The 23,436-nt window shown below is 34.2% G+C and overlaps 4 protein-coding genes across 4 annotated transcripts; 1 reads left to right on the forward strand and 3 right to left on the reverse strand.

Moving 5' to 3' along the window:
* Positions 1 to 904: 904 nt before the first annotated feature.
* Positions 905 to 2,532, reverse strand: LOC100240774 (bidirectional sugar transporter SWEET17). The gene is made up of 5 exons (XM_059742469.1): positions 2,499 to 2,532; positions 2,351 to 2,387; positions 2,056 to 2,266; positions 1,805 to 1,966; positions 905 to 1,057 (listed from the first exon to the last, which is right to left on the reverse strand). The coding sequence occupies exons 1-5, from the start codon at positions 2,530 to 2,532 to the stop codon at positions 905 to 907; spliced, it is 597 nt and encodes a 198-aa protein (XP_059598452.1).
* A 3,914-nt stretch (positions 2,533 to 6,446) lies between these two features.
* Positions 6,447 to 9,356, reverse strand: LOC109123903 (bidirectional sugar transporter SWEET16-like). Its single transcript, XM_019224971.2, has 5 exons — positions 9,323 to 9,356; positions 9,183 to 9,219; positions 7,223 to 7,433; positions 7,011 to 7,147; positions 6,447 to 6,468 (listed from the first exon to the last, which is right to left on the reverse strand). The coding sequence occupies exons 1-5, from the start codon at positions 9,354 to 9,356 to the stop codon at positions 6,447 to 6,449; spliced, it is 441 nt and encodes a 146-aa protein (XP_019080516.2).
* A 317-nt stretch (positions 9,357 to 9,673) lies between these two features.
* Positions 9,674 to 12,195, reverse strand: LOC100257903 (bidirectional sugar transporter SWEET16). Its single transcript, XM_002278995.4, has 6 exons — positions 12,032 to 12,195; positions 11,892 to 11,928; positions 11,109 to 11,319; positions 10,829 to 10,990; positions 10,519 to 10,638; positions 9,674 to 10,264 (listed from the first exon to the last, which is right to left on the reverse strand). The coding sequence occupies exons 1-6, from the start codon at positions 12,063 to 12,065 to the stop codon at positions 9,932 to 9,934; spliced, it is 897 nt and encodes a 298-aa protein (XP_002279031.1). The 5' UTR covers positions 12,066 to 12,195; the 3' UTR covers positions 9,674 to 9,931.
* Positions 12,196 to 14,400: 2,205 nt separating this feature from the next.
* LOC100259659 (uncharacterized) lies at positions 14,401 to 23,091 on the forward strand. Its single transcript, XM_059742470.1, has 15 exons — positions 14,401 to 14,693; positions 16,574 to 16,655; positions 16,792 to 16,859; positions 17,000 to 17,097; positions 17,960 to 18,096; positions 18,324 to 18,391; positions 18,742 to 18,805; positions 18,902 to 18,996; positions 19,113 to 19,181; positions 19,257 to 19,291; positions 20,354 to 20,496; positions 20,599 to 20,688; positions 20,783 to 20,911; positions 21,647 to 21,829; positions 22,748 to 23,091. Exons 1-15 carry the CDS (start codon positions 14,683 to 14,685, stop codon positions 22,904 to 22,906), a joined length of 1,431 nt encoding a protein of 476 aa, XP_059598453.1. The 5' UTR covers positions 14,401 to 14,682; the 3' UTR covers positions 22,907 to 23,091.
* Positions 23,092 to 23,436: the final 345 nt, after the last annotated feature.

Below are 23,436 nucleotides of genomic sequence, written 5' to 3' on the forward strand. Positions count from 1 at the left end.
CTTTCTATTCATTGTTTTTTGGGTGATGGATTCCCACATCCAATATTGATATATGTTTCCATTAGTTTTTAAGGTGAAAAAACTAGTGAGGATTTATTTGTACCAATAATTTTATTGAAATGGAAGAAATTCTCTCTATGGTTTTTTATCGTTTATTTATATTATTTTTTGTGTCATTTTGGTTGGATGTTATTATATTATTATTGTCCTTTCTCATTATGTTGTGATTATTACGGGAGATTATTATCATTGTGGAGGAATTTTAACTTGTAAAGGTGAATAGTCTATAATTACATTTAACTTCCCAACATAAGTAAGTAGGATGATTAAAGCTATATTTGGTTCTCACAAAACAATAAGGAAAAGAAAAAAAAAATAAAGAAAATGGTTTTCTCATATTTGGTTGTCTTATAAAAAATACAAAAGAAAAAAAAAATGGATATAATTAAAATTAGTTATAAACTTATAAATTTTAAATTATTTAATATTTATACCAAAGATTTAAAATAAGTTAAATGAATTTAAAGGAAGATATAAAAACAAATTATTGACTTTAAATTAATCTATTTTTTATTCTCCTTACCTTTTTCTTTCTCTTCTATTTTCTCTCGTATTTTCCTGTAACCAAACATAGCCGGAGGATTTGGTTCGTGACCTGCCCTAACGGAGAACAACATACATTTCAGACCTGCACTACTCTTAACTCCGACAGACTTCAGTGGATGTAAGCATCAATTTTCAAATGTGAATGAAGTAGCCTTTGTGTCAAATAAGAGATCGATCCCGGATCTTGGAGCCCTTACAATTGAAAGACCTTCAATTCTTTATGACATTCTTTCAGTATTCTTGAGCCTCCATGTTTGCACAGTTCTTTTCTTTTCTTTCTTCCATGAATGTTAAACATCTAGTCTTCGGAACTGTTTTCGGATATGAAATGCTTGTGTTGCCATCCATCCTCCAACTCCTCTGAAATATTTTGGGATGACTTAGATTTCCAGTACATGGCATAGAGCACCATCTGAGCTGTTCCAAGAAGAAATCCAATCCCATTTGGTACCTATGATTTAGAGTTAAACCATTAATATTATATGCCAAATACCTTATTTAAATCACAACATACATGCAATCTCAGCCTACACACAATTCATTATATTAAGAGAAATAATACTTAGGAGAGGAGCCAAAGGCCCAATGCATCTTTAATTAAGCACTAAGCACCGCATTAATCGAACAAGTACTTTTAAAGAATCCGAAAAATGGAAATCGGAGACTTCAGGATAAGGAAGATGCTAGCACATCATTTTTCTTTCCTAGCCTTCACCTAAAATTGAGGATAAATCAAAATTAACCTTTGTACTCCTAAACGCTAGGCTGATAAATTTAATTTGGGACCCAAGCAAGAGCTTAGTACTTAGTTTAGTTCTAGCACATGGATAGTTGAATCCTAAGAGAATATTAAAAATTTGTCATTTTCATGACAATCAATATATGTAGATGAGAGCTTACTCCAAGGAAGAAGTCTTTCACAAGGATGGCATAGACGGTCCAAATCCCTCCATTTAAGAAAAAGAAAAACGATAGAAGGAAAGGCATGTACTCCACACTCTTTGTAGTCAACACCCTTTTCTGCACATTAACATGTTGATACAATTAAACTTTGGTACATATATAAATCTACTGGTCAATAAGAGGAAAACGGCTCAACCCGAAAAGGGAACACTTCACTGTAATTAACAATTTTGCATCAAAATTAATCAACCTTGATGTAGACATTGTAGCATTTTGAAGTAATTAAGGTTCTTACCACAACAACAAGAGGCGAACCGTACATGACTATACTTAGGCCTGCACACACAAACCCTAGCACATCGATGCGCAAGTCTCCATGCATTGTGAAAAGAGTAATGAGAATTACTATTGCTGGAACTGCTACATTCAAAATCCCAAGATATATGGCAGTCTTGGCCTGAATAAATATCAAGATAAAAGACAATGATCATGCATTAATGAAAAATATATATATGATCATGATGTTACAACTAGTCTGCAACTTACCCTTACTCTTAGAGGTGCATAAATGATGAATAATGTAACATAAACAAGCTCGATGATGATACCCAGACCATTAGTAGTCGCTAGGATGAAGCCCCCTGGCTTTATGACTCCATAGTAACACCACAAGGATGTGCCCAATAATGCAATTACATAAGGAAAGCTCTCAAAATCCTCGGTTGATCTATGCTTTACTATTCGCAAGAACGTTTTTCTGCAAATCGCATTTCAAATTTATAGTAAGTTGTATTGATCATAAATTAAGATTCTAGGTTCTTGAAAGATATATGCTACTTACATGGGAGAGAGAACCACAGTCACTGAAATGATGTTCCCTGAAAAACAAAGTGAAAAACATTATATACGGCTCTCTTAAGCATGGTCCAAAACCCTAAAAAAGAAACAAGAATAAAGCATTGTATAGAGAGAATCAAACTGGGTTTTACCTATCACTCCAACAAAGAAGCTCAGGCCCTCCATGTTGAGGAAGAAAAAGGGCTGCAGCTAGCTAGTCCTTTTGTTGTTTTGGAAGTATAGCATTATGGACTTTAGGGCTTTATATTGAAGTGCTTTCCCATGTCTGCACTAAAAGCGCTCACATCTTAACAGGGTCAATTTTACGGGACTCCATGTACCTAATCCTTGGTGTTATCTTACTGAGATCAACTCTCTTGTCCTAACCCTAAGACCAGCACCCATGAAATTGTAGTCATCCTATGTGCTGAATTTATTAATGGTTCATGGAAAATGGTAAATAAATTGCTTGAAATGCGTGCTTTATATATTAAGTGCTCAGATCATACAATAACATATATAAGCTCTTATGGAAGCACGTTGGTGTATTGTGTTTATCTGCAAAAGTAGGTTAGCCATATTTTATCTCATTAATATATACCAATTTTTATCTCACGAGAATTATTTTTAGTAACAAAAGAATGAATTAAGACATTATTTAATCCCATGATTTAATTTTCTTTGCAAATTATTTTTAGTGCATAATCCTTAAGAAGAGTTGGGACAACTCAAATCACCAGGATCTTTGATGGAAAATCTAGCTGCCAAATTGTTCAAGAAGAGTTGGATTACCTTCAATTCCTATAATGTCATTGACATAATGCAACCACATACAAAATAATTTGAAGAGAAAATAATTTTGTCTGAACTGAAGGAGAAAGTGCCTTAATTAGCTCTTGGTACCATGCTCATGGTGCTTGTCTTAGGCCGGAGATGGCTTTTTTTAATTTGTACACATCAAAAGTTGGGTCATATATACATCATCGGACAAAGTAATGTGTAAGAAAGTATTATTTAATTTTAGTATTGTGTAAGAAAGCATTATTTACTTTTAGTTAACCTAAACACCTTTTATATTTTCTTTTGGTTGGCTTAAACACTTGTGAGAGGGGGATTCGAAATCCCACTCAAATGGACCTAGCTAAACCCGAAATCCTAAACAAATGAGCTTAGCCCCCTATGCGTGTAAATCTCTCACTTTGTTGATCATAAGCCCATGAGACTAAGGAAATAGGAGACAATGTAAGCCCAAAAAAGGTTCCAACCCCTTAGCTTTTTCACTCAAAAACACATACACACTATTCTAAATTTCTAACATATATGCTATTGGTAGATGGGCCAGGCACAAGTATGGACTTTCCTTTTGTGAATAGCTTTAGAAAGGCACAAGGTTTGGATTAATTTGGACCAAGCTTGTGGTGGAATAATTTTACTCGTAGTTGGGAAGAATGGAGAATCACTTCTTAGAGAGGAATTGAAGATTCTTCATAGGTATAGGCAAATGGTTTATAAGGTAGATAGATTGTAATGTGAGGAAGACGTAGGACCAATAGCAAGAAGAAGTGGAGGCATCTTGATGTAACAATGCGAGACCGGTTTCTACCATGTGAGAGTGACAACGCTCAACAATAGCATTATGTTGATAAGTATCGGGCGAGGACTTTCGGTGTTGGATGTGAAGGGATGAAAGAAATTATTGAAGGGGGTTGTACTCATTAAAGCACAATCAAAGTAGACACCATCAATAATTCGAGTGTTACAGAATTAATTTTCAACAAAATTAACTTTAGATTTGACAAATGCGATAGATATATCATATTTATGACAAATTAGATATAGGAATTTACTTCATGAAGTGGTCCATAAAGAACGCATGTATGATATCAAAATCCAACCATTGAAGTAATTGGAACAGGACCCTAATATCGGCTTGTATTAATTCCAAAGAGGAGAAAAAGATGATGGCATAATTAAGGAGATTGTAGGAGAAAATTAGACGGTGTAAAATCTTGCAAAGAAGGATGGCCTAGTTGTCAATGCCAGTTTCCAAAATGGGATTTGACACCAACCCATGCTTGAGTTGATTGAGAGGGCCACCCTACTCCACCCCTTGACTAGAGAGATATATGCTACTTGATATATGATGTTACCTGAAATGATGTTCCCTGAAAAGCAAAGTGAAAAACATGATATATGGCTCTCTTAAGAATGCTCCAAAACCCTAAAAAAGAATAAGGCATGGTATAGAGAGAATCCAATTGGCTTTTTACCCATCACTCCAACAAGCCTACCATGTTGAGGTAGAAAAAGGGCTGCAGCTAGCTAGCCCTTTTGTTGGTTTGAAAGTATAGCCTTATGGAATTCAGCTTTGAAACCATGCACTTGATTAGCAGCGTGATTTAGGGCTTTATAGTAAAGTGGCGTTATATTAAAGTTCTTTCTTTTGGCTTGTTCCACCTTGTCTGTACTAAGAGCACTCACATGGTCAATTTGTGGGGCTCCACCTAATCCTTGGTGTTATCTTATTGTGATCAACTCTCTTGTCCCCAACCCTAGATCCAATTACAACTTGAAATATGGAATTTGAAGACAAAAACCATGACTCTAATAGTCTAATTCAATCATTTTCTCAAGTTATTTGAGTAAATATAATTGTAAGTCACTCTTATCAATCATTATTCCATACAATAAATCTAGTCACATTCCTTAACTTCGATGCAACATCAATCTTGTTTGGTATTAGAGTGATCAGGATAATTATGACATATGTCTTTAGAAATTCTAAATAAATAAAAATTTGTCTTTTTAAGGAAAAATATGGATCTAAGATCTATCAGATTGGAAAGTATGAAGGCCATGGTTGAAAATTATAGAAAATTATATCCAAATATTCTTTAAAAAAATATTGTATTTTTGACCTTTTAACGCCATTTTTAGAATTTGTGGGCTACTATTAAATTGTGGATTCCAAATATTAATTAATAATTCAGTCATACTTACAGACAAAAATTAAACAAACTAATGAAGATAGAAACCTCCATTAGCATTAAACATCTTGATTGTATATATATATTCCACTTAATCCTTATTTCATGGCCAACATACCGGCTAAGGAATGGGAAATATTTCTCTTATTATATATATGAATTCAATTTTCATTTCATCATGGAAAAAACCATCTTAAATAGTAAAGTGGCTTTATATTAAAGTGCCTTCTTTTGGCTTGTTCCACCATGTCTGTACTAAGAGCACTCACATGGTCAATTTGTGGGTCTCCACCTAATCCTTGGTGTTATCTTATTGTGATCAGCTCTCTTTTCCCCAACCCTAGATCCAATTACAACTTGAAATATAGAATTTGAAGACAAAAACCATGACTCTAATAGTCTAATTCAATCATTTTCTCAAGTTATTTGAGTAAATGCAATTGTAAGTCACTCTTATCAATCATCATTCCATACAATAAATCTAGTCACATTCCTTAACTTCGATGCAACATCAATCTTGTTTGGTATTAGAGTGATCAGGATAATTATGACATAGGTCTTTAAAAATTCTAAACAAATAAAATTTTGTCTTTTAAGGAAAAAGATGGATCTAAGATCTATCAAATTAGAAAGTATGAAGGCCATGGTTGAAAATTATATGCAAATATTCTTTTTAAAAAATTGTATTTTTGACGTTCTAAAGCTATTTTTAGAATTTGTGGGGATTCCAAATATTAATTAATAATTCAGCCATACTTACAAAAAAATTAAACAAACTAATGAAGATAGAGACCTCCATTAGCATTAAGCATCTTGATTGTGTTGTGTTGCAGATGTAGGAAGGTTCTAGGGTGTAAATTTCAAAGAGCAACAACTATCAGGTAAATCCGTGTACCTCTTCTTAATATTTAGTGGATTATAACTTTACCGTCTTTGAACCCATGCTTTTTATATCCATAAAGCCTTTGAAAGATCATGTGGGTGATTTTCCAAGTAAATCGATGTCAACTCATTGTGCAATTAAATTTCTCTACTTCATCTCTAATGCTTAAAGACAAAATTTAAAAATAAAAAAATCGGGTTAAAAAAAATAAGAATTGCCTATTCACCCTTCTAGATATTCCATAAGCAAGATCTACAAACATTCGGTATTCAATAGATCAACCAAAGAAATCAATTGGAGACTGAGCAAGATGGTAGAGTCTGCGTAGTAATTTTAGCTAGGAATTGATGTTTGTTGAATCCTTGAGAAATCCTTGAAAATATGTCACCCCCGTTAACTATGAGAACTTATTGCAATGGAGTAGTCTTTCACAAGGATGGCATAGCAAGTCCAAATTAGAACACTCGAGGAAAGGGAAAATGATAGAAGAAAAGGCATGTACTCTACACTCTTTGTCATCACCACCCTTTTCTGCATATTGACATATCGATACCTTAAGCTTTGGTATGAATACACCCCATAATCACAACTAAGAAGAATAGGGTTAGAACCCTCGTGTATATTTAAGCTAGGCATGCATGAAGAAAGAATTTAGGCCTTTAAGATAGGAACACAAGCCAATACCCTCTATTTCATATGAACTGGCCTTTTCACTATCAAAGGTGCCATTATGTGTGCGTGTGAAATTTGATAAAAGAGAGTTTCTTAACATAGCCACAAAAGGTGAAGCATACATGGCTATAGTTATGCCTGCACGAATAAACCCTACTACACCGATCCGTAAATCTCCATGCATTGTGTATTGAGTGACGAGAAATACTGCTGCTAGAAACCCCACATCCAAAACCCCAACAAGTATAGCGGTCTTGGCCTGTAATTATTACATATCATGAATGATAATGTCATATGAATTGATGAATATATATAGTTATAATTTGCAGCTTACCCTTATTTTTGGAGGTGCATATATGAGGAACAAGACAACATAAACAAGCTGGATGAGTGCCCCAAGGCCATTGATAGTGGCTAGCAGGTACATTCCGGGCTTTGTGACTCCATAGTAGATCCCCACGGACGAAGACAATAATGTGCTAACATAAGGAAGGCTCTCAAACTCCTCAGTTGATCTATGTTTCACTATATGTGAAAATGTCTTTCTGCAAATTGTATTTCAAATTTTCTGTTAAATTAATGTTTCCAAAAAGGTTCTAGATTTAGAAGATATTTATAGTACTACTCACATGGGAGAAAGATAGAGGAAGATTGTAAAGATGCTCGCTGAAAAGACCAGAAAAACAAAAAATAAAAAACAAGGTGAAGATTCTTTAATGTGATAGTTGTTGGATGGGGAAAAAAATTAATTTTTCTTACATAAGTGTGTGCGTGTGTGTTTGGATATCCCTTAAGCATGTAGACATAGTCATGTTTTAAAATCGCGAGTGTCCTTTGAGTTTAAAGTAGACAATATATATACAATTAAAAGTGAGTCGTCACAACTAATATCAGAATTGATCTCCAACCCTGATGTAAGAGTTTGTTTAACCCCAAAACAAATATTTATCTATTTGAACTCGTAATCTCGTGGGATATATACACCGAGGCTATGTGTTTTCATGAAAGGTGATTGGGATATCCTACTTCGGATGGAGAAAAAAGTTTTTAATACTATATACATATAAATTCATCTTAATCATGTAAACGTGTTTTAAAGTTGTAAGGACTCTTTCGATTTAGAATAGACAATATATCTACACAATTGAAAATGAACGGTTACATTTAGTTCATATATTTTTGTGGTCTATAATCCCAAATATATACACATATGTCAAAGAATTAGGATTTAGATTAATGGCCCATTTGATTTTATTCGCATAACTAATCAAAGTGGTCAATGTATCATTATATATTTATATATATATCAAATGAGGACCAAGTATCTTGATATGCAATGAGGACCAAGTATTTTGATCAGGAATTTATTTGTCATATTGTTTGAGATTTAGTTTGACATATATTGTTTAACAACTGATTTCATGTCAAGTGGATTGCACCAAAACAAGACTATGATTTTGCATTATATATATGGATTCACATGTGATATGCATGGACAATGAAGCTTTTATTTGTATTATGATAAACCCTTGATCTTATGAAAGCCGATGGAAGCTTAATTTAAATTGAAGATCAGACAATCACAACTCATCTTTCTATGTTAGTTAACATGTTTATGTGCTTATGTATCGTATGATATTAAATAAAACTCATCAAATGACAAACCTTAGCCAATGAAAAACATGGTAAAATTTATATCTTCAAATTAATATAGCAGCATTGACACCATACATTAGAGTGAATTTTGGCAGCACTTCCTATGTTCTAGTGAAGGGTTATGTGTTCATAGTCTTCATTCTCAGCATCCTTCTCTTGTTGCCAACTTGACTGGAGTTCATATGAGCCCAAAGATAGTGTTTTCATGATCTTCTATAAGCTGTATTGTCTAGCTATGGAGGGATTGGGGAGGCTTCTTCCCTTGATGAATCTGTGATTCTTCACTCTTGCCTTGCCACCATCATCATAGACTCCCATCTCAACCTCCCTTTTCACCAGTTGGGCTGAGTAATCTTCATTCTTTTTTTCTCTCTTCTGATTTTGCTGGCACTGACTTTTTTCTGTAGATCGTGTTAAGGATCAGCTGGGCTGACCCCAGTATGAATCCTATAGCATTTGGCACCTGAAATAGTACTCAACAATATTCCCAAAAGAAATCAGAATTGTCAATAATTCAAATCAATATGCCCAGAACAATTTTTAACATTTCAGATCAGTGATATATAATTTTAGTATGAAACACAAACAGCTTATATAATTCTAGGCAAGAGGTACAGCTATAGCATAGTTTATCTTACATGGGAGCAAGATAAACTAGTAGAGAGGCCATATTTCCTGCAAAGCAAACAGGGAAAAAGAAAATCAGCATAAAAACAAAACCCCAAGAAGCATATATCGAGAAAAGGGAGAAAAAAAAATATTCAAGAAAGAAGCAAACCTATAATACCAACAATGAAGCTTGGATTAGCCATGGAAGCAGCTGAGATTGAATTGCAGTTGAAATGGTATAAGAAGAAGAGGTGTGTGCTGATGCATGTGAAGAAGGAAAAACAGAATGATACGTGTACCGTCTCTTTTTCTAACACGATGATCTGCCTTTCCCTGCATTTATCATTTCCAGACTGTCTTTTGTCCTTGGCTAGGCTAAATTAATTTCAAATCTTCATACCTCTTTCCAATGAAGTTTGGGAAGTCTTTTTCTTCATAAAAAATGATCAAATTTTCAGACTCTTCTCCAACAAATGATGAGTTATATAACACTCTGTATGTCTCAATGATCAAATTTGAGTTTGAAGAAGAATCTTAGAGAGAGTTTTCAATCTATTAATCTCACTTAAGAGGAAGTGGCTATGAACTGCAAATGAGTACTGCCAACTTCTAAGTATACAACTCACATGCCCTTCTTTACAAAAGGGTACTGTTATGTTTTATGCTGTCATTTTAAAGGATTCGATTTTCCCGGTAACTATAGCTTCATATTACAAGAACTGCACAGGAGAGTGATTCTGTGCTGCATTAATTCTTGATGTTCTAATGAAGGTTGTGATCATATGTCACCCTTCTCAATGTCCTTATCTTGCTGCCGATCCTGCAGCTCACATGGACTCCAGGAAAGAGTTCTCATGATCTTCTGTAAGCTGTATTGTCGAGATATGAAGGGCATGGGGAGGCTTCTTCCCTTGCTGAGGCTATGATTTTTTGGACTGGCCTTGCCATCATCCTTAGAGACTTGCATCTCAACCGCTCTTTTCACCGTGTGGGCCGAGCCTTCCTCCTCCACTCTCTCCTCTGATGTTGCTGAAGGCCTTGACTTGTTTCTGTAGACTGCGTAGAGGATCAGCTGGGCTGACCCCAACACAAATCCTACGGCATTTGGAACCTGAAATCATACCAGGCCATCACTCTTAACCATATGCCAAAAAAACCAGCATGATCATATGAAGTATTCATAGAGGAGAATGGTGTGTGATGGTTGCAGTACTCTTTCTCAGGTTGTGAATCATTCAAATGAGTCGGAAAATTGGAACCCTTTTGCAGAACTCATTGCAGAAATATCAGCAAAGAGCTTCACAAATCACCAATGGAAAGTCTTCATAATATGGGAAAAGGGTGGAAAGAATTGAGAGAACTCACTCCAATAAAGAAATCCGTGACAAGCACTGCATAAACAGACCAAACACCTCCATTGAGGAATAGGAAAAATGAGAGAAAAAACGGCATGAACTCCACAGACTTCGTCTTTATCACCATCCTCTGTCGCGCACAAAATTGAAACAGAATTATATTAGTACTCACCACTGCCATTGCAGATCTCATGTTTCCGGGTTCTTGCTATAGCAATTGGCATCAAACACCTTATAATCAGCATTAAAACCACCCCTTTTCTCGCCTAATGTGGATAGCCATCATTCAAAAGGTTACCAAGCAAAGTAAGAAGCCTTACCATGGCTGAAAGAGGAGATGCATACATGACTATAGTCAATCCTGCACAAAAAATTCCCACACAGATAAGCCGAGAACTTCCATGGAAGGCTAGGAGAGTTAGTGCAATCACTGCTCCAAGAAAGCCAACATCCAATACGGCTGCCACTTTCATGGACTTGATCTGAAAAAATCAGAGGAGAAACACAAAGGGTCATTGATACAATATACTAATTTCACTCCATGCATGACAAATATGCAATTCCATGACTTAGATATCAAAAAATCTATTAATATCTCACCTTTACATCCCTGGGAGCATAGATCAGAAACAGAGTGACATAGATGAACTGCATAATGGCACCAGCACCATTCACAGTAAGGACAAGTAAGCCGCCAGGCTTGAGAATTCCATAGAAAGACCACAAACTTGTGCTTAACAGAGTAGTTATGTATGGAATTCCTTTGTAATTCTCTGTTGATTTCTTCTTCACTACTCTACGAAAAGTCCCTCTGAAAACCCCAATTTCAATAACAAATTATTGGTTTTTATTTCCAAATTGGGTATTCTTAGAATTACATATCTTGATCTGACCATAAAAGTACTGTACTAAAAATTGACACCAGAAGAAAAGTTCTAAGTAAAATGAAAAAGAATTCACCAGCTCACACACATGCCTCTGAAAATTATTGGTTTTTATTTCCAAATTGGGTATTTTTAGAGCTACATATCTTGATCTGATCATAAAAGTTCTGTACTAAAAACTGACAGTAAGAATTGATCAGCTTTCATACATATCATACAATATGAAACTGATGAATTTACGGTGTAGTGGTACATGTAGAGCATCAAATTCATCATATTCTGCAATTATCAGAAAAACCCAAAAAAAAAATAAAAGTAAAAAATTGAACTGGGCCAAAACCCCCTGGACCCTAGCTTGAAAAGGTATCATTGAATTGGATCTAGTTGGAAAATATAAGCCTACAAGAGACTTAACAAATACACCAGTTGCCATGCAAAAACATGGAAGTGCTTATAGCTCTAGCAACTTCATATTTTTAACAAACGGTTAAGTGCTTACATGGGGGAGGCAAAAACCAGTATAGAGATCACATTTCCTGCAAACCAAACAGCAGAAGGAAAACATCACCATACACAACAAAGAAAACCCACCAAGGAAAAAACTCAGAAAATTTAAGTTCAACAAACAATCAACTAAACCTATGATGCCAATGATGAAGCTCAAGCTAGCCATGGAGCAAAGGAGGTGGAGGTGGAGGTTGGTGACACTCAATTAATGAATGAATAGATGTAGGAAAGAATGATTGTAGGGGTGTCTGTGATGCATGTGACAGTAGGACAGAGGGGCAATTGTGACTGACTATGGGATAAAGATGACTTGCAATTCTTTTAAAGGAGTGATTCTCGATGAAGATTGAAGTCTAGATGTGTGACACGCTCGGGTATGGGGATTTGTGACGGTTCCAATTAGGGCACGTGGACCACATCCTGTTTGGACACCATGATTTTGCTTCTGTTTTTGGGGATATTGAAGAAAAGTGGGAGTTCGGAGGACTTCTAGATGATGTGTTTTTACCTTGGTCCTTGAATAAATTTGGAATCTTGAGGAGTACGGGTAAAATGATGCTTTCCCTTAGTGGGTACGTAGTTGAATTCCCTTTCGTTAGGTTGTTGATTGGTATTTCTATTTATAGAGAACTTGTCACTTCTTGGGGTTGGTAGTAGTACTTTTCATTTAACAAATGAAGGTTTCGTAAAAGGCCAACATGTTCCAAACCATTTCGTATCCAATTATTTACCTATTTTAATCTTATTCAAGATTAAATAATTTTTTTATAAGTTAAAAAAAATGCTTTTCATGATGATATTATTTTACAATTTTTTTGGTCAAAAATTATTTGGGTGATATTTTAAAATAGATTATTCTTTTGTTAGGTTAAGTGGTTTATGTGAATATTTAATAATTAGTATAATATGATATTAAGTCATTTTAGATTATTAAAAACCAAATACTAAATTTTATTAAATATTAAAATTATGCTTGGTTCTCAAGAAAGCTAAAGGGAAAATAAAAAAATAAAAGGAAAGAGAAAGTAAAAAATAAATAAAATAAAAAGTAAATTTAAAGGCAATAAATTATTTTATATGTATTCATGACAAGTCATTTTCCAAATGCTTCTTCAAATCTTCGTGTTAAGGCGTCTTATGGTTCTAAGACTGTTTTTCTAAAATAAAATCAAAGGTTTTTGTAAAAGGTATCAGTCACATCTGTAAACTAAATTTAAAGTTAATAAATTATTTTATATGTTCTTTAAACTTATTTTACTTATTTTAACATTTCAATATAAAAATTAAATAATTTAAAAATACATAAATTTCTAATTAATTTTAATTATATTTTATTTTCCTTCTATATTTTTCATATTATAACAAATACAAAAAAATAATTTTTTTTAACAATTTCTTTTCTTTCTTTAATATTTTATAGGAACTTTCACAGGAATAATTTAAATCAAATATAAATATTTTGATAATACTATTCTCGTACTAATTCTAACTTTCTGGTTTATATTTATATAATACCATGTTTAAAAATTTATTAGGTTAGAGATTTGTTACCTTACTATAAAATACATTTATTATTATTTTTAATATGTTATTTAGAAAAGCTATTTTTGAGGACTTTTCGATAATCTCTTCTTATCCTAACTTATTATCTTCTATACTAAAAAGTGTTTGTAAACCACAATACTTTTCTACTTGGACAAACACAAACTCTATATACATATAAAAAAAAATGAGAAGTTTTTCTTATTTTGCTTTATTTACCATATGATCTCAATTAAAATAAGTGGGTAGAAAAAAAAAGAATAATTTAGGGATTTGATTCATATGGATGATTCTTTTTAAAAAGGGAAGTGTTTTTTTTTTACTTGTTCAATGTATCTTAATAGCTTTCCAATTAAATAATATTATTTCTCAATTTGATGTTAAAGCAAAGGTTGTTAGATATCACATCACAATTTAATAAAATTGATCTCAAGATTAAAGTGAAGATATTATAGATACGATAGTCTATCATTGGCGAAAATTAGCATGTCGGGCTAAGGATAAGGATTTTGTCTTTAACTTTTTGATACATGCGGTCATCATTTGCAAAAATTAGCATGTCGGTTAAGGATAAAGATTTTGTCTTTTAACTTTTTGATACATGTGGTATGAGAGGTAAATAACTTTTACGCTATATTTGACTTTCGATCGAGAAAGAAAATAGAGAAAAAAATATAGAAAATAGATTTAAAATTAATAAATTATTTTTCTTTGTTTCTATAAATTCATTTAATTTATTTTTCTTTATTATATAAAGACTTAATAATTTTAAAATGTATATATTTTTAATTAATTTTAATTAAATTTTATTTTCTTTACTATTTTTCATAATAAAATCGAATATAAGAAAATAATTTTCTCTCATTATATCGATTTTTATTTAATTAATTTTTTTTAAAATTTCAAAATAATTCTAATTCTTAAGAAAAATAGAATTGAGAAGTGAGAACCTTCAAGCCGAGGTGAAGTTGGGTTAATCTCGAAAGGGATCTAATCTTATTCCTGAACCGACTTGATCCACACCGTTACCCAAACAGAGGCAAAAAGAATCGCTTGAGAACAAGTGAACAACGAGGGCTCCATTCTAAGCTGCGCTAGTGAGCTCACCGTCACCCCCACTTTCCTGTTCCTCATTCGAGGTTTTAAATTCACCAACCCTGTAAAACCCTAGAAGAAAAGGGGTTTTTTTTTCGTCCGAATTCTTGAAGATACTCACATTTTCTCTCCATTCACCTCTCAAAATGTTCAAAAAGTAAGCGCGCTCTCTCTCTTTTTCTCTCTCTCTCTCTCTATATATATATAAATTTTATTTTTGAATTGTAGTTTTTGTTTATGATTGATTGTAGATTGATTCGTAAATTGGGATTCACTTGATGCGTTGAATTTATTGTTATTGTGTGTATTGTGAATTGATGTGGTTTGGTTCCCGGGAAAATCAGAGATGGAAAGGGTAAAGAGAGAGTTATTGAAGGTGGGTTCTTTTCTTGAGGCTCTTTTTTTTTTTTTTTTTTTTTTTTTTTAGGCGTTTTCCTCTGAGAATCAAACAGAATTTGGAGCATTTGAGACAACCCATGGCATTTGTTTGAATTGAAACCGTTGGAATCACTCAGATGCATTGACAGCTAATACTTGGTGAGATTTGTATATTGAGTCACACTTCAATTCTAGCCCCAAAGAAGAGAAGAGGGTTTAAAGAGGGAAAAACCTTGGCTACAAATTACGTTCCCTTGTGAGTCCATTTGTCGAAGCCATAAACACATTGTTTATAGATCATGAATCTCAAATGATCGATCATTAGGTCCTTGTGTCACAGAACTTCGATAAGCCCTTGTACTTGAGAGGAGCATTGCTGCGAGTTATTCAGCTTCATGGAGTTCATTAGTATCTAAATTTTATTGACATGGGAAATTTTAGTTCGTTTGTTTGGAATTGCAATGTCACATGGTTTGTACATGAAAGCAATGCTGTCAACTTTTCTACCTGAGGGTTTTGTTTATGTAGAGCCTATACACTAGCTGTTTCCTGAGGAACCCTCCAAACACAGTTTCTGTTGTCATGATTTTGCTTTTATTAATTCTATAAGATGAATAGCATTTACTACCTCCAAGCACACTTTTTGAATTATTATAATTTTGGTCTTCTCATAATTAGATAAGATGGATAGCATTTAGTTCCATTGAAACTTGGGATGAACTCTATCTTCTAATATGGTGTTCTAATGGAGTTGATGTGGTGGAACTTGGAACTTGAGTGCCTTGCAAATTGGCTTGCTTTTTCTTTATATCCCTGTTAATTTGATGCTGTTGACTGCAGCATGCTAAAAACCCTTACAAATTGACAGCATTAAGCTTTCTAACTAGAAGGTTTAGGATTGTTTAGATTAAGATCTATCCTAATGGCGCTGTAGCTATGTACTGTAAGGGATTGGAGGATAAATGAGCCTTGTATCCTGTGAGTTTCTATGGAAGGTGTATGAAGTTGCAATCCTAGTCTTTTCTGCTGTGCATCATTTGGAGCTTCCTCACCTCATTCAAGGTTCCTTCCATATATGCAATGTTTGTTGGGATTCCTGATGACAGATCATTTAGTTTCCTGGAATCCAGTTATACCTTATTTGCACATGGAGTGCACCACCTCATCCCACATAACAAATTTTCTCTTCTACCATAATAATGACTTCTAGTTAGTTTGCACTTTTTGTGCAATACCTTAAGTGGGCGATTGAGCATACTTATGCTATGGAGGTCAATGTTGGGCTACTGCTAGAGGATTGAACAGTTCTGTGTTGCTTTGGAAAAAGTGGAACCATCATCTCCTACAACAAGGATTCTCTTGTAGACAAATTTCAATTTAGAGTCTGGGTGCTTTGTTGGTTTTATTTTTAATGGCATTTTAAGGCTGGCCCTTCTTGGATTTTTCTGACATTTGCAGCAGCATGGTCTTTTGTAGAAGTCTGGTCGTCTTCTTTCTGTTTAAACTTGCTGTGTACCTTCTATCATGTCACTATGATTGTTCCTGTTTGTATATTGCAAAATTTGATGTGCATTCTCTTGTATTACTATAATTGTGCCTATTTATGTATGCCAAAATTTCTCTATAAACTTTTGATATTTCTTTTCTTGTATTCTATAGGTTCTCATCTGAAGATGTATCCTCACAAAATCAAGTTAAGGCATCGGTGCAACGCAAAATTCGGCAAAGCATTGCAGATGAGGTTTTAACTCTTTAGAGGCATTCTTGTTTTTTATTGTACCAATGAATGACGACTGATTCACTTATTTAAAAAAATGATAATTGTCTTCTAAAATGACTTTGTCTATGTCTTTTATAGCCTTTCATTTTAATGGCAGTACCCAGGACTCGAACCAGTTTTGGATGATTTGCTTCCGAAGAAGTCCCCTCTCATTGTTGCTAAATGGTTCTCACTGTCTTATTAGTTTTGTTGTTTCCTTTGATGTTCTTGTTAGTTTGTTGCTGTTGAGTTTTGGTTCTTCATGATAATTACTCTATCCAACATATAAGAGATTTGTTCTGACAAACCCTTTTTTCTTCTATTAGTCAAAACCATCTGAATCTGGTGTTGGTCAACAATGTGCCACTGTTTTTCAATGTTCGGGATGGACCTTACATGCCTACATTACGACTTCTTCACCAATGTAAAGTATTTCTTTAATTGTCTATTATATCTTATGTTATTACAAATTGCAATTTTTGTTAAATAATTTATTGTCGTGGATTTTCTGCTCTTGCATGCTGCTTTTCTTTAGGATGGTCTAGCTTCATGTGTTTGGATGAAAATGAGAGTCAATAGTAGGAGAGAAACTTGCACCTGATTCTCTAGTGTGTGGCTAATATCATTTACTTTGGACTTTGGTGAAGCTGCTAGAAAGAACCCGTGCAGTGAATATCTATAATAGTATGGAGCTTTTGAACTCATGGTGCCCATAGTTTTATATGTAATTCATCTTTTATTTCTTGTTTAGTAAGAAACTAGGTCGTAACATGCACACACTTGGTGCTTCCCACTTAAACTCATCTCATATGCCCAAAGTATTTACTGTTGGCTGAGATAGGAAGTGTCGGGCATGCTTTGTATTTCATTTAGTTTTCATTCTTTCTACACATTTTTAGAATATTTACAGTGTCATTTTGTTTAGATTTTGATTAAAACTAGCATTCCTGGCCCTGAGCCTTCCTGAACTTATCCTCTGTAAACTATTTTAAGCTTTTATGGTAAGAGAAGAAGATTCAGAATTGTGCCCCAGATTGTTCTCAAAGCGAGACTCTTCTTTTTTATTCTCAAACCTCACTAGATGTCTTTTAAAATGGGCTTCCAGGGTCCTAATCGAAATTCAAGAATCCTGTAGGGGAGATCCTATGAATTTTTCCCTGATTGGGGATTGCATAAAGGCTTCATTCTTCTTCTTCTTTTTCTTTTGTGTCTATCATTTTCCTTTTATTCTTTTTCAACACTTTACCCTGATCTTTGCTGATTTCTTATCTTACTCTGCTTTGCAGACCCCAATATAATGAAAAAACTGCAAGTGGACAGGGGTGCAATTAAGTTTGTCCTTGCTGGAGCAAATATAATGTGTCCTGGCCTCACATCTCCTGGTGGTGTTTTGGACGATGATGTGGCTGAAGAAAGTCCAGTGGTACGAATACTCTATTATCCTCCTTAATATCATGCTGTGCTTGGAGTATTTGTGCATTGTCAACTGTATCTGTATGCTATAGCTTGTCTCGGGATGTCAGTTCCTGTTACTATTCTGATCTACTTTTGATTAGTTTTCCTGTTTTCCTTTTTGCAAAGGCATGAAATAAAATAGTTGAGGTTTCCCTTTTTAATATTTTCCTAATTTATTGAATTGAATAATGCCAGGCCATAATGGCTGAAGGAAAGCAACATGCTCTTGCTATTGGGTTCACAAAAATGTCAGCAAAAGACATGTAAGTTAAACTACATTATCATGCTTTCTTGTACAGAAGTCAGGCATTTGTATTTGTATGTTTTTGTTAATATTTACAAAGAGGGAAAGCATAATACAACTCAAATAAGAAATAATGATGTGAAAAAGAATGGATAGGAGACTTGTTACCATAAGATGTATTTTGGAATTTGTTAATTCATGGAAGCATAGCTAGTAGAGTCTACTTCTATTATACCCACTTGTTCATAGAAAATATTGTAAAGAAAAGGAAAAAAAAAAAAAAAAAAAAACTGTACTTGGATTATGCCTACTTCATTTTCCTCTATGTTGGCATATGTAAGAAGTTAAACGAGTTGCTTGCGACTGCAGTAGAGCAATCAACAAAGGAATTGGCGTGGATAACATGCATTACCTCAATGACGGGCTGTGGAAGGTACTACTTTATACTTAAACCTTCATCTCTTTCTTCCTCCATATGCATTCAATGGCTCATTTTATTCTTTGGAAGGTTCTCATTGTTAAATCTCAGACTTCTTCATTTCTCCCTCGGCTTTCTATTCATTTTCCTTCATATTCCTCAGTAAGAAATTGTCAGAGAACTCCAAAACCATCTTGTGAACTAACGTATAATGCATGGATCTGTCGCATATAGATCTGGGCTCAAACCTTTATTTCTGGAAATGCGTTCCCAAGACAAACGGTTAGAAGTTGATATGTTATACTTCTGGTTATATTTGCAGATGGAGCGCCTGGATTGAAGCTGCTGTGGCTGGAGGGACTGCATTCATCGATGATCTGCAGTTTTCACCGTATCTTTAACCAAACCTTGCCTCATGTTATCCTTTTATTTTTGTTCCATATATAAATGCATATTTGCTGCATAGATGGGTTGCTTTGAATGGGCCTATGCAAATTCCAAGTATGTTTTTCTGTCTTTTTTTTAGTGAATTCATTTTGAATTGTGGGGGAAATCAAACAGGTACTGGAGCTAGATTCCCAGTTATTCATGGAAGATTCACATGAGCCACATGAAAATGAAATGATTTTTTGTATGGATGTTGTTTGCATTTTAGACTGATAGGGTAAGTAAAGACCATGTTCTTCAGTAGAAGCTATAGGAAGCAAGGGAAATGATTTCATTTAGCTGAAGTTCTTGATGATGGTCATACAGGTAGTTTTGTGTTTTAAAAAAACATAAAACAGTTTTTAAAATTAAAATTTTGATTTATTGTAAAAGAATATAATATTTTTTATTTTTGTAAATTGCTTTGTCAACTAAGAAAGAATGGCATTATCACTTTTACGGCAATAGAGCGAGTTTAGGATGGGTTGCCTTCATCCCACATTTATTCATAATAATTTTTATATCTTTTTCGTTTAAAAACCATTTTTAAAAATTGAGGTAGTAAAATTTTTTTATTGACTCAAATATATTAAATTTTAAAAATATAAGATAAGTTTGGACCTTTTATATAAAAGTTATTATATTTTATATAGAAATTGTAATTATTTTTTATTTTGAAAAATAGAAAATATAAACTATGTATAAATAAAAATTTAGCCTTTTATTAACAATTTATTTATTTTCAACTTAAATATGTTGTTAAACTTCAAAAGTTAAAGGAAGATTATATCAATTAAAAAATGTTTTTCAAAGTAGAATATTTAAAATTTTATTTTTGAGAAGTTAAACACACACAAAAAAAAAATAATAATAATGTTAAATCAGATAAGATAGATTAATACCTTTCTAGTTTCTTCTTTTATTATTATTATTATTATTTAATTAGAGATTCTTTTAATCAAATAGAAAATTCTGCAGAAGAAATGGTGATTGTTAAGGGATTTGGACTGAATAATATGAGGCCACACAGTTGGGCCCAGCCCGCCTTTCATAGGTCCACATTTCTTGGGCTTCTAATCAGAAACCCATATTCCATAATCCCCCATTTCAACGACACGTGTACGGCGCAAGATTAAGGTCCACAGAGACACAGCACAGACCTCCGTAGTGAATTCATCTATCAAAAGCCTCTAAAAAACCCTAATCTCATTTGCCTCGAAGGTCGAAGAAACCCTAACTCTCATCTCTCTAGCGGCCTCCAACTTCAACTTCTCACAATGGTTCTCTTCCACTCTCCCTCACTTTCCCTGGCTTTCTCGCAATTTCTCTTGCTTTCTCACTTCTTTTGTTTTTTTTTTTTTGTCACATTTCAATGTGCGCAGGGGATCGATCTTGTCGCCGGAGGCAAGAGCAAGAAGACCAAGCGGACCGCCCCCAAATCCGATGATATTTACCTCAAGCTTCTCGTGAAGGTACTCTCTCCGGCACTCTTTCTGTGTGTGTGTATATATATATTTATGTGTTGTGTATTGGATTTGTGATTGAGTGATTGGAGGTTGTGATCAGCTGTACCGCTTCCTTGTGCGGAGAACTGGAAGCAAGTTCAATGCGGTGATACTGAAGAGGCTGTTTATGAGCAAGGTCAACAAACCTCCACTTTCTCTCTCCAGGTTGGTCCGTTACATGGGGGGAAAGGTTCGTTTTTTCTCTCTGGATCTACTCTCTTACTTGTTGATAAATTTATGGCGTGTTTGGATTTTGCTTTGTAAAACTTGTGGCGTGTTTTCTAGTGATTTCGAATTTCTTATGTGCCACCTTGTTTTTTAGGGAATATTTTTTTCCCATGAGAAAAGTACGAATTTCGTCGGTGAAGTGGTGATATTTTCCCCGTTTTAGTTGATCATACATTATACTTAATTAAAGAAATAACAGGTATTTCCTGGGAAGATTTTCCAGGGCTACGTTTTGTTCAAACAAACGAAGAGCCCAAACAGTAATTAGAAATTTGAAGAAGGATAGAGCCTTTTTGGCAGGGGAAAGCAAACAAATGAGAACGACGTATTACATTGTAAAAAATTTGTTTGGTACCATGTTTTTTAAGGATTGTTTATGAAAACATTTCCTGAAAATGGGTCGGTTTTTAGAAATCTTTAAGATGTTTTTCTTTATTTTTTAATAAAACGGTTTGGGAAACCATTTTTATTTCTGCAACCATTTTTATTTCTGCAACCATTTTTATTTCTGCAATCATAGAGGCCGATAACATCTTGTTGATGTTCTGGGGATTTGGGTTTTTTTGGTCAAGTTTTCAGAAAACATTTTCTGAATTTCTGTTTACATTATTTCTCTTTTGGGTTTGACTGGAGAAATTTTAAATTGCTAAGGACTATGAAGATTTGCTTGGATCTAATCCTGCATTTGATATTGCAGGAGGGAAAGATTGCTGTGGTTGTGGGGACTGTTACAGATGATATTAGGGTTTATGAAGTTCCTGCATTGAAGGTTACAGCATTGAGGTTCACAGAGACTGCAAGAGCAAGGATTGAGAAGGCAGGTGGAGAGTGCCTGACTTTTGATCAGCTTGCACTCAGGGCTCCACTCGGACAGAACACGGTATAGTCTATATTGCATTTCTTTAATCAGAAAGTCATGTTGCATTTTGATTGAATTTGAAATTTAGTACAGTTAGAAATTTGTCTTGGTTTTATTTCTTAGTTTAAACTTCAATGAAATTGAAAATTTGGTTCTAAATTTTTAGCGATGGAAGTTTTTGTACCATAGGAAGTGCGGTCAGGGTTGAAGCAATATTTTAACACATTCCATCTTAAATTTTCCTTCTTATTTGAAGGGAAAAAACTTGAAAATTAAGTCGTAACTGCAGTATGTCAATAAAATTAACATGGAAAGCTCCAGTATTCAGGATTGAGTTGTGTTATTGAACAGTCCCTCAATAGTTTTGATATGTCTCAAATGCTTGCTAAAAATCCAGGAGGGCTAGTAGTAGCTTTTAAAAATTTTTGTTTTGGTTACTAGCATTTGAGTTTTACATACCAAGTGTCTGTAAGTTTCAGGGATTGGTTGTTGGGATTTGGCACATTGTGAATCCAGAATGGGGCCAGCTGAAGTTTCAATATCAGCTGTAACTCTACATATTTGGCTGTGTGGTTATGCATTCTCATGTCATAACCCGGGCAAAGTGGAAGACCTTGGGACCCTTTGAGTCTCAATATCTTCTGCCTCCAACTGTTTAAGATTCAATGCTAGCTCACTAAAGTATGACAAAGCCATGGACACCTAACTTCTTTGTGCTTCCTATAGTAGCTCATCTGAATACTTTTACAGAAAGTGACTGTTGCTGAAAAGTAACTACACTTTGCTATAAAAAACCTGTGAAGTAACTAGCCAGTCTTCACCCATGAATATGGGGGGGATCATCTTTTGACTCCAGTGCTTATTAATTACAATGAGGAAATGGAAACACACCGAGTTTAGTGGTTTGATTTATTAAACCATTTTCGGTTGCATTTGCAGGTTCTTCTCCGAGGCCCTAAGAATTCTCGTGAAGCAGTGAAACACTTTGGGAAAGCTCCTGGTGTGCCACACAGCCATACCAAACCTTATGTGCGGTCAAAGGGACGGAAGTTTGAGAGAGCTAGGGGCAGGAGGAACAGCAGGGGGTTTAGGGTTTGAGTTAATTATAATACTTAGTTGTGAGGTTGTTTGTCATTTCTTACTATGGCAATTCAAATTTTGCTAGACTTCTAGGAATCTATTGAAGTCATTTGTGGTATTTTTATGTTCTTATGGGTTTTCATTTTTTATTTGGACAACCGAACACCTGCTTAAGACTTAAATATCATTTCCCTACTTTGCAACTGATTTGTGGAATTAAAAGAAACTATGCTCAGATGGTAGTTGACTATCAAAACTTTCAATAAAAAAGTGTTAAATGACATGATCAGATGCTGATAAATTTGATTACAGAGGCAAATGATGCTCCTGATTGATTGAGCATTCTACTCAACTGAATGGTTGGATGTTGTTGGTTAAGATTTGTATTGACTGGATCTGATTGGTGGAAAAGGATGTCCTAGCAGGATTCTCTATATTGAATCAGGCTTGCAATTAATCATCATAACTCTCTGGGTATTCAAAGCTAATGCCAACCTAATAAGTCATATGCCTAGTACCTTATTCCTTCGAATTGTGTGGTATCATGC

Source organism: Vitis vinifera, chromosome 14, assembly GCF_030704535.1.
Source record: "Vitis vinifera cultivar Pinot Noir 40024 chromosome 14, ASM3070453v1".
NCBI lineage: Eukaryota > Viridiplantae > Streptophyta > Magnoliopsida > Vitales > Vitaceae > Vitis > Vitis vinifera.

What these genes read in the sequence shown, in the direction of transcription:
- LOC100240774 (XM_059742469.1), bottom strand. Translation starts at nt 2,532, where the DNA reads ATGGAGGGCCTGAGCTTCTTTGTTGGAGTGATAG. An exon ending in CTTCTTTGTTGGAGTGATAG is followed by an intron (nt 2,388 to 2,498) that starts GTAAAACCCAGT and finishes TTTGTTTTTCAG; the next exon opens with GGAACATCATTTCAGTGACT. An exon ending in ATGCACCTCTAAGAGTAAGG is followed by an intron (nt 1,967 to 2,055) that starts GTAAGTTGCAGA and finishes ATATTTATTCAG; the next exon opens with GCCAAGACTGCCATATATCT.
- LOC109123903 (XM_019224971.2), bottom strand. Translation starts at nt 9,356, where the DNA reads ATGGCTAATCCAAGCTTCATTGTTGGTATTATAG. An exon ending in CTTCATTGTTGGTATTATAG is followed by an intron (nt 9,220 to 9,322) that starts GTTTGCTTCTTT and finishes TTTGCTTTGCAG; the next exon opens with GAAATATGGCCTCTCTACTA. An exon ending in GCAGGCATAACTATAGCCAT is followed by an intron (nt 6,469 to 7,010) that starts GTATGCTTCACC and finishes GAATGTTTGTAG; the next exon opens with ATCTTGCTTATGGAATATCT.
- LOC100257903 (XM_002278995.4), bottom strand. Translation starts at nt 12,065, where the DNA reads ATGGCTAGCTTGAGCTTCATCATTGGCATCATAG. An exon ending in CTGGTTTTTGCCTCCCCCAT is followed by an intron (nt 11,320 to 11,891) that starts GTAAGCACTTAA and finishes TGGGGTTTTCAG; the next exon opens with AGGGACTTTTCGTAGAGTAG. An exon ending in CATCTCCTCTTTCAGCCATG is followed by an intron (nt 10,639 to 10,828) that starts GTAAGGCTTCTT and finishes TGTGCGCGACAG; the next exon opens with AGGATGGTGATAAAGACGAA.
- LOC100259659 (XM_059742470.1), top strand. An exon ending in GGCAAAGCATTGCAGATGAG is followed by an intron (nt 16,656 to 16,791) that starts GTTTTAACTCTT and finishes TTTTAATGGCAG; the next exon opens with TACCCAGGACTCGAACCAGT. An exon ending in GATGATCTGCAGTTTTCACC is followed by an intron (nt 19,182 to 19,256) that starts GTATCTTTAACC and finishes TTTGCTGCATAG; the next exon opens with ATGGGTTGCTTTGAATGGGC.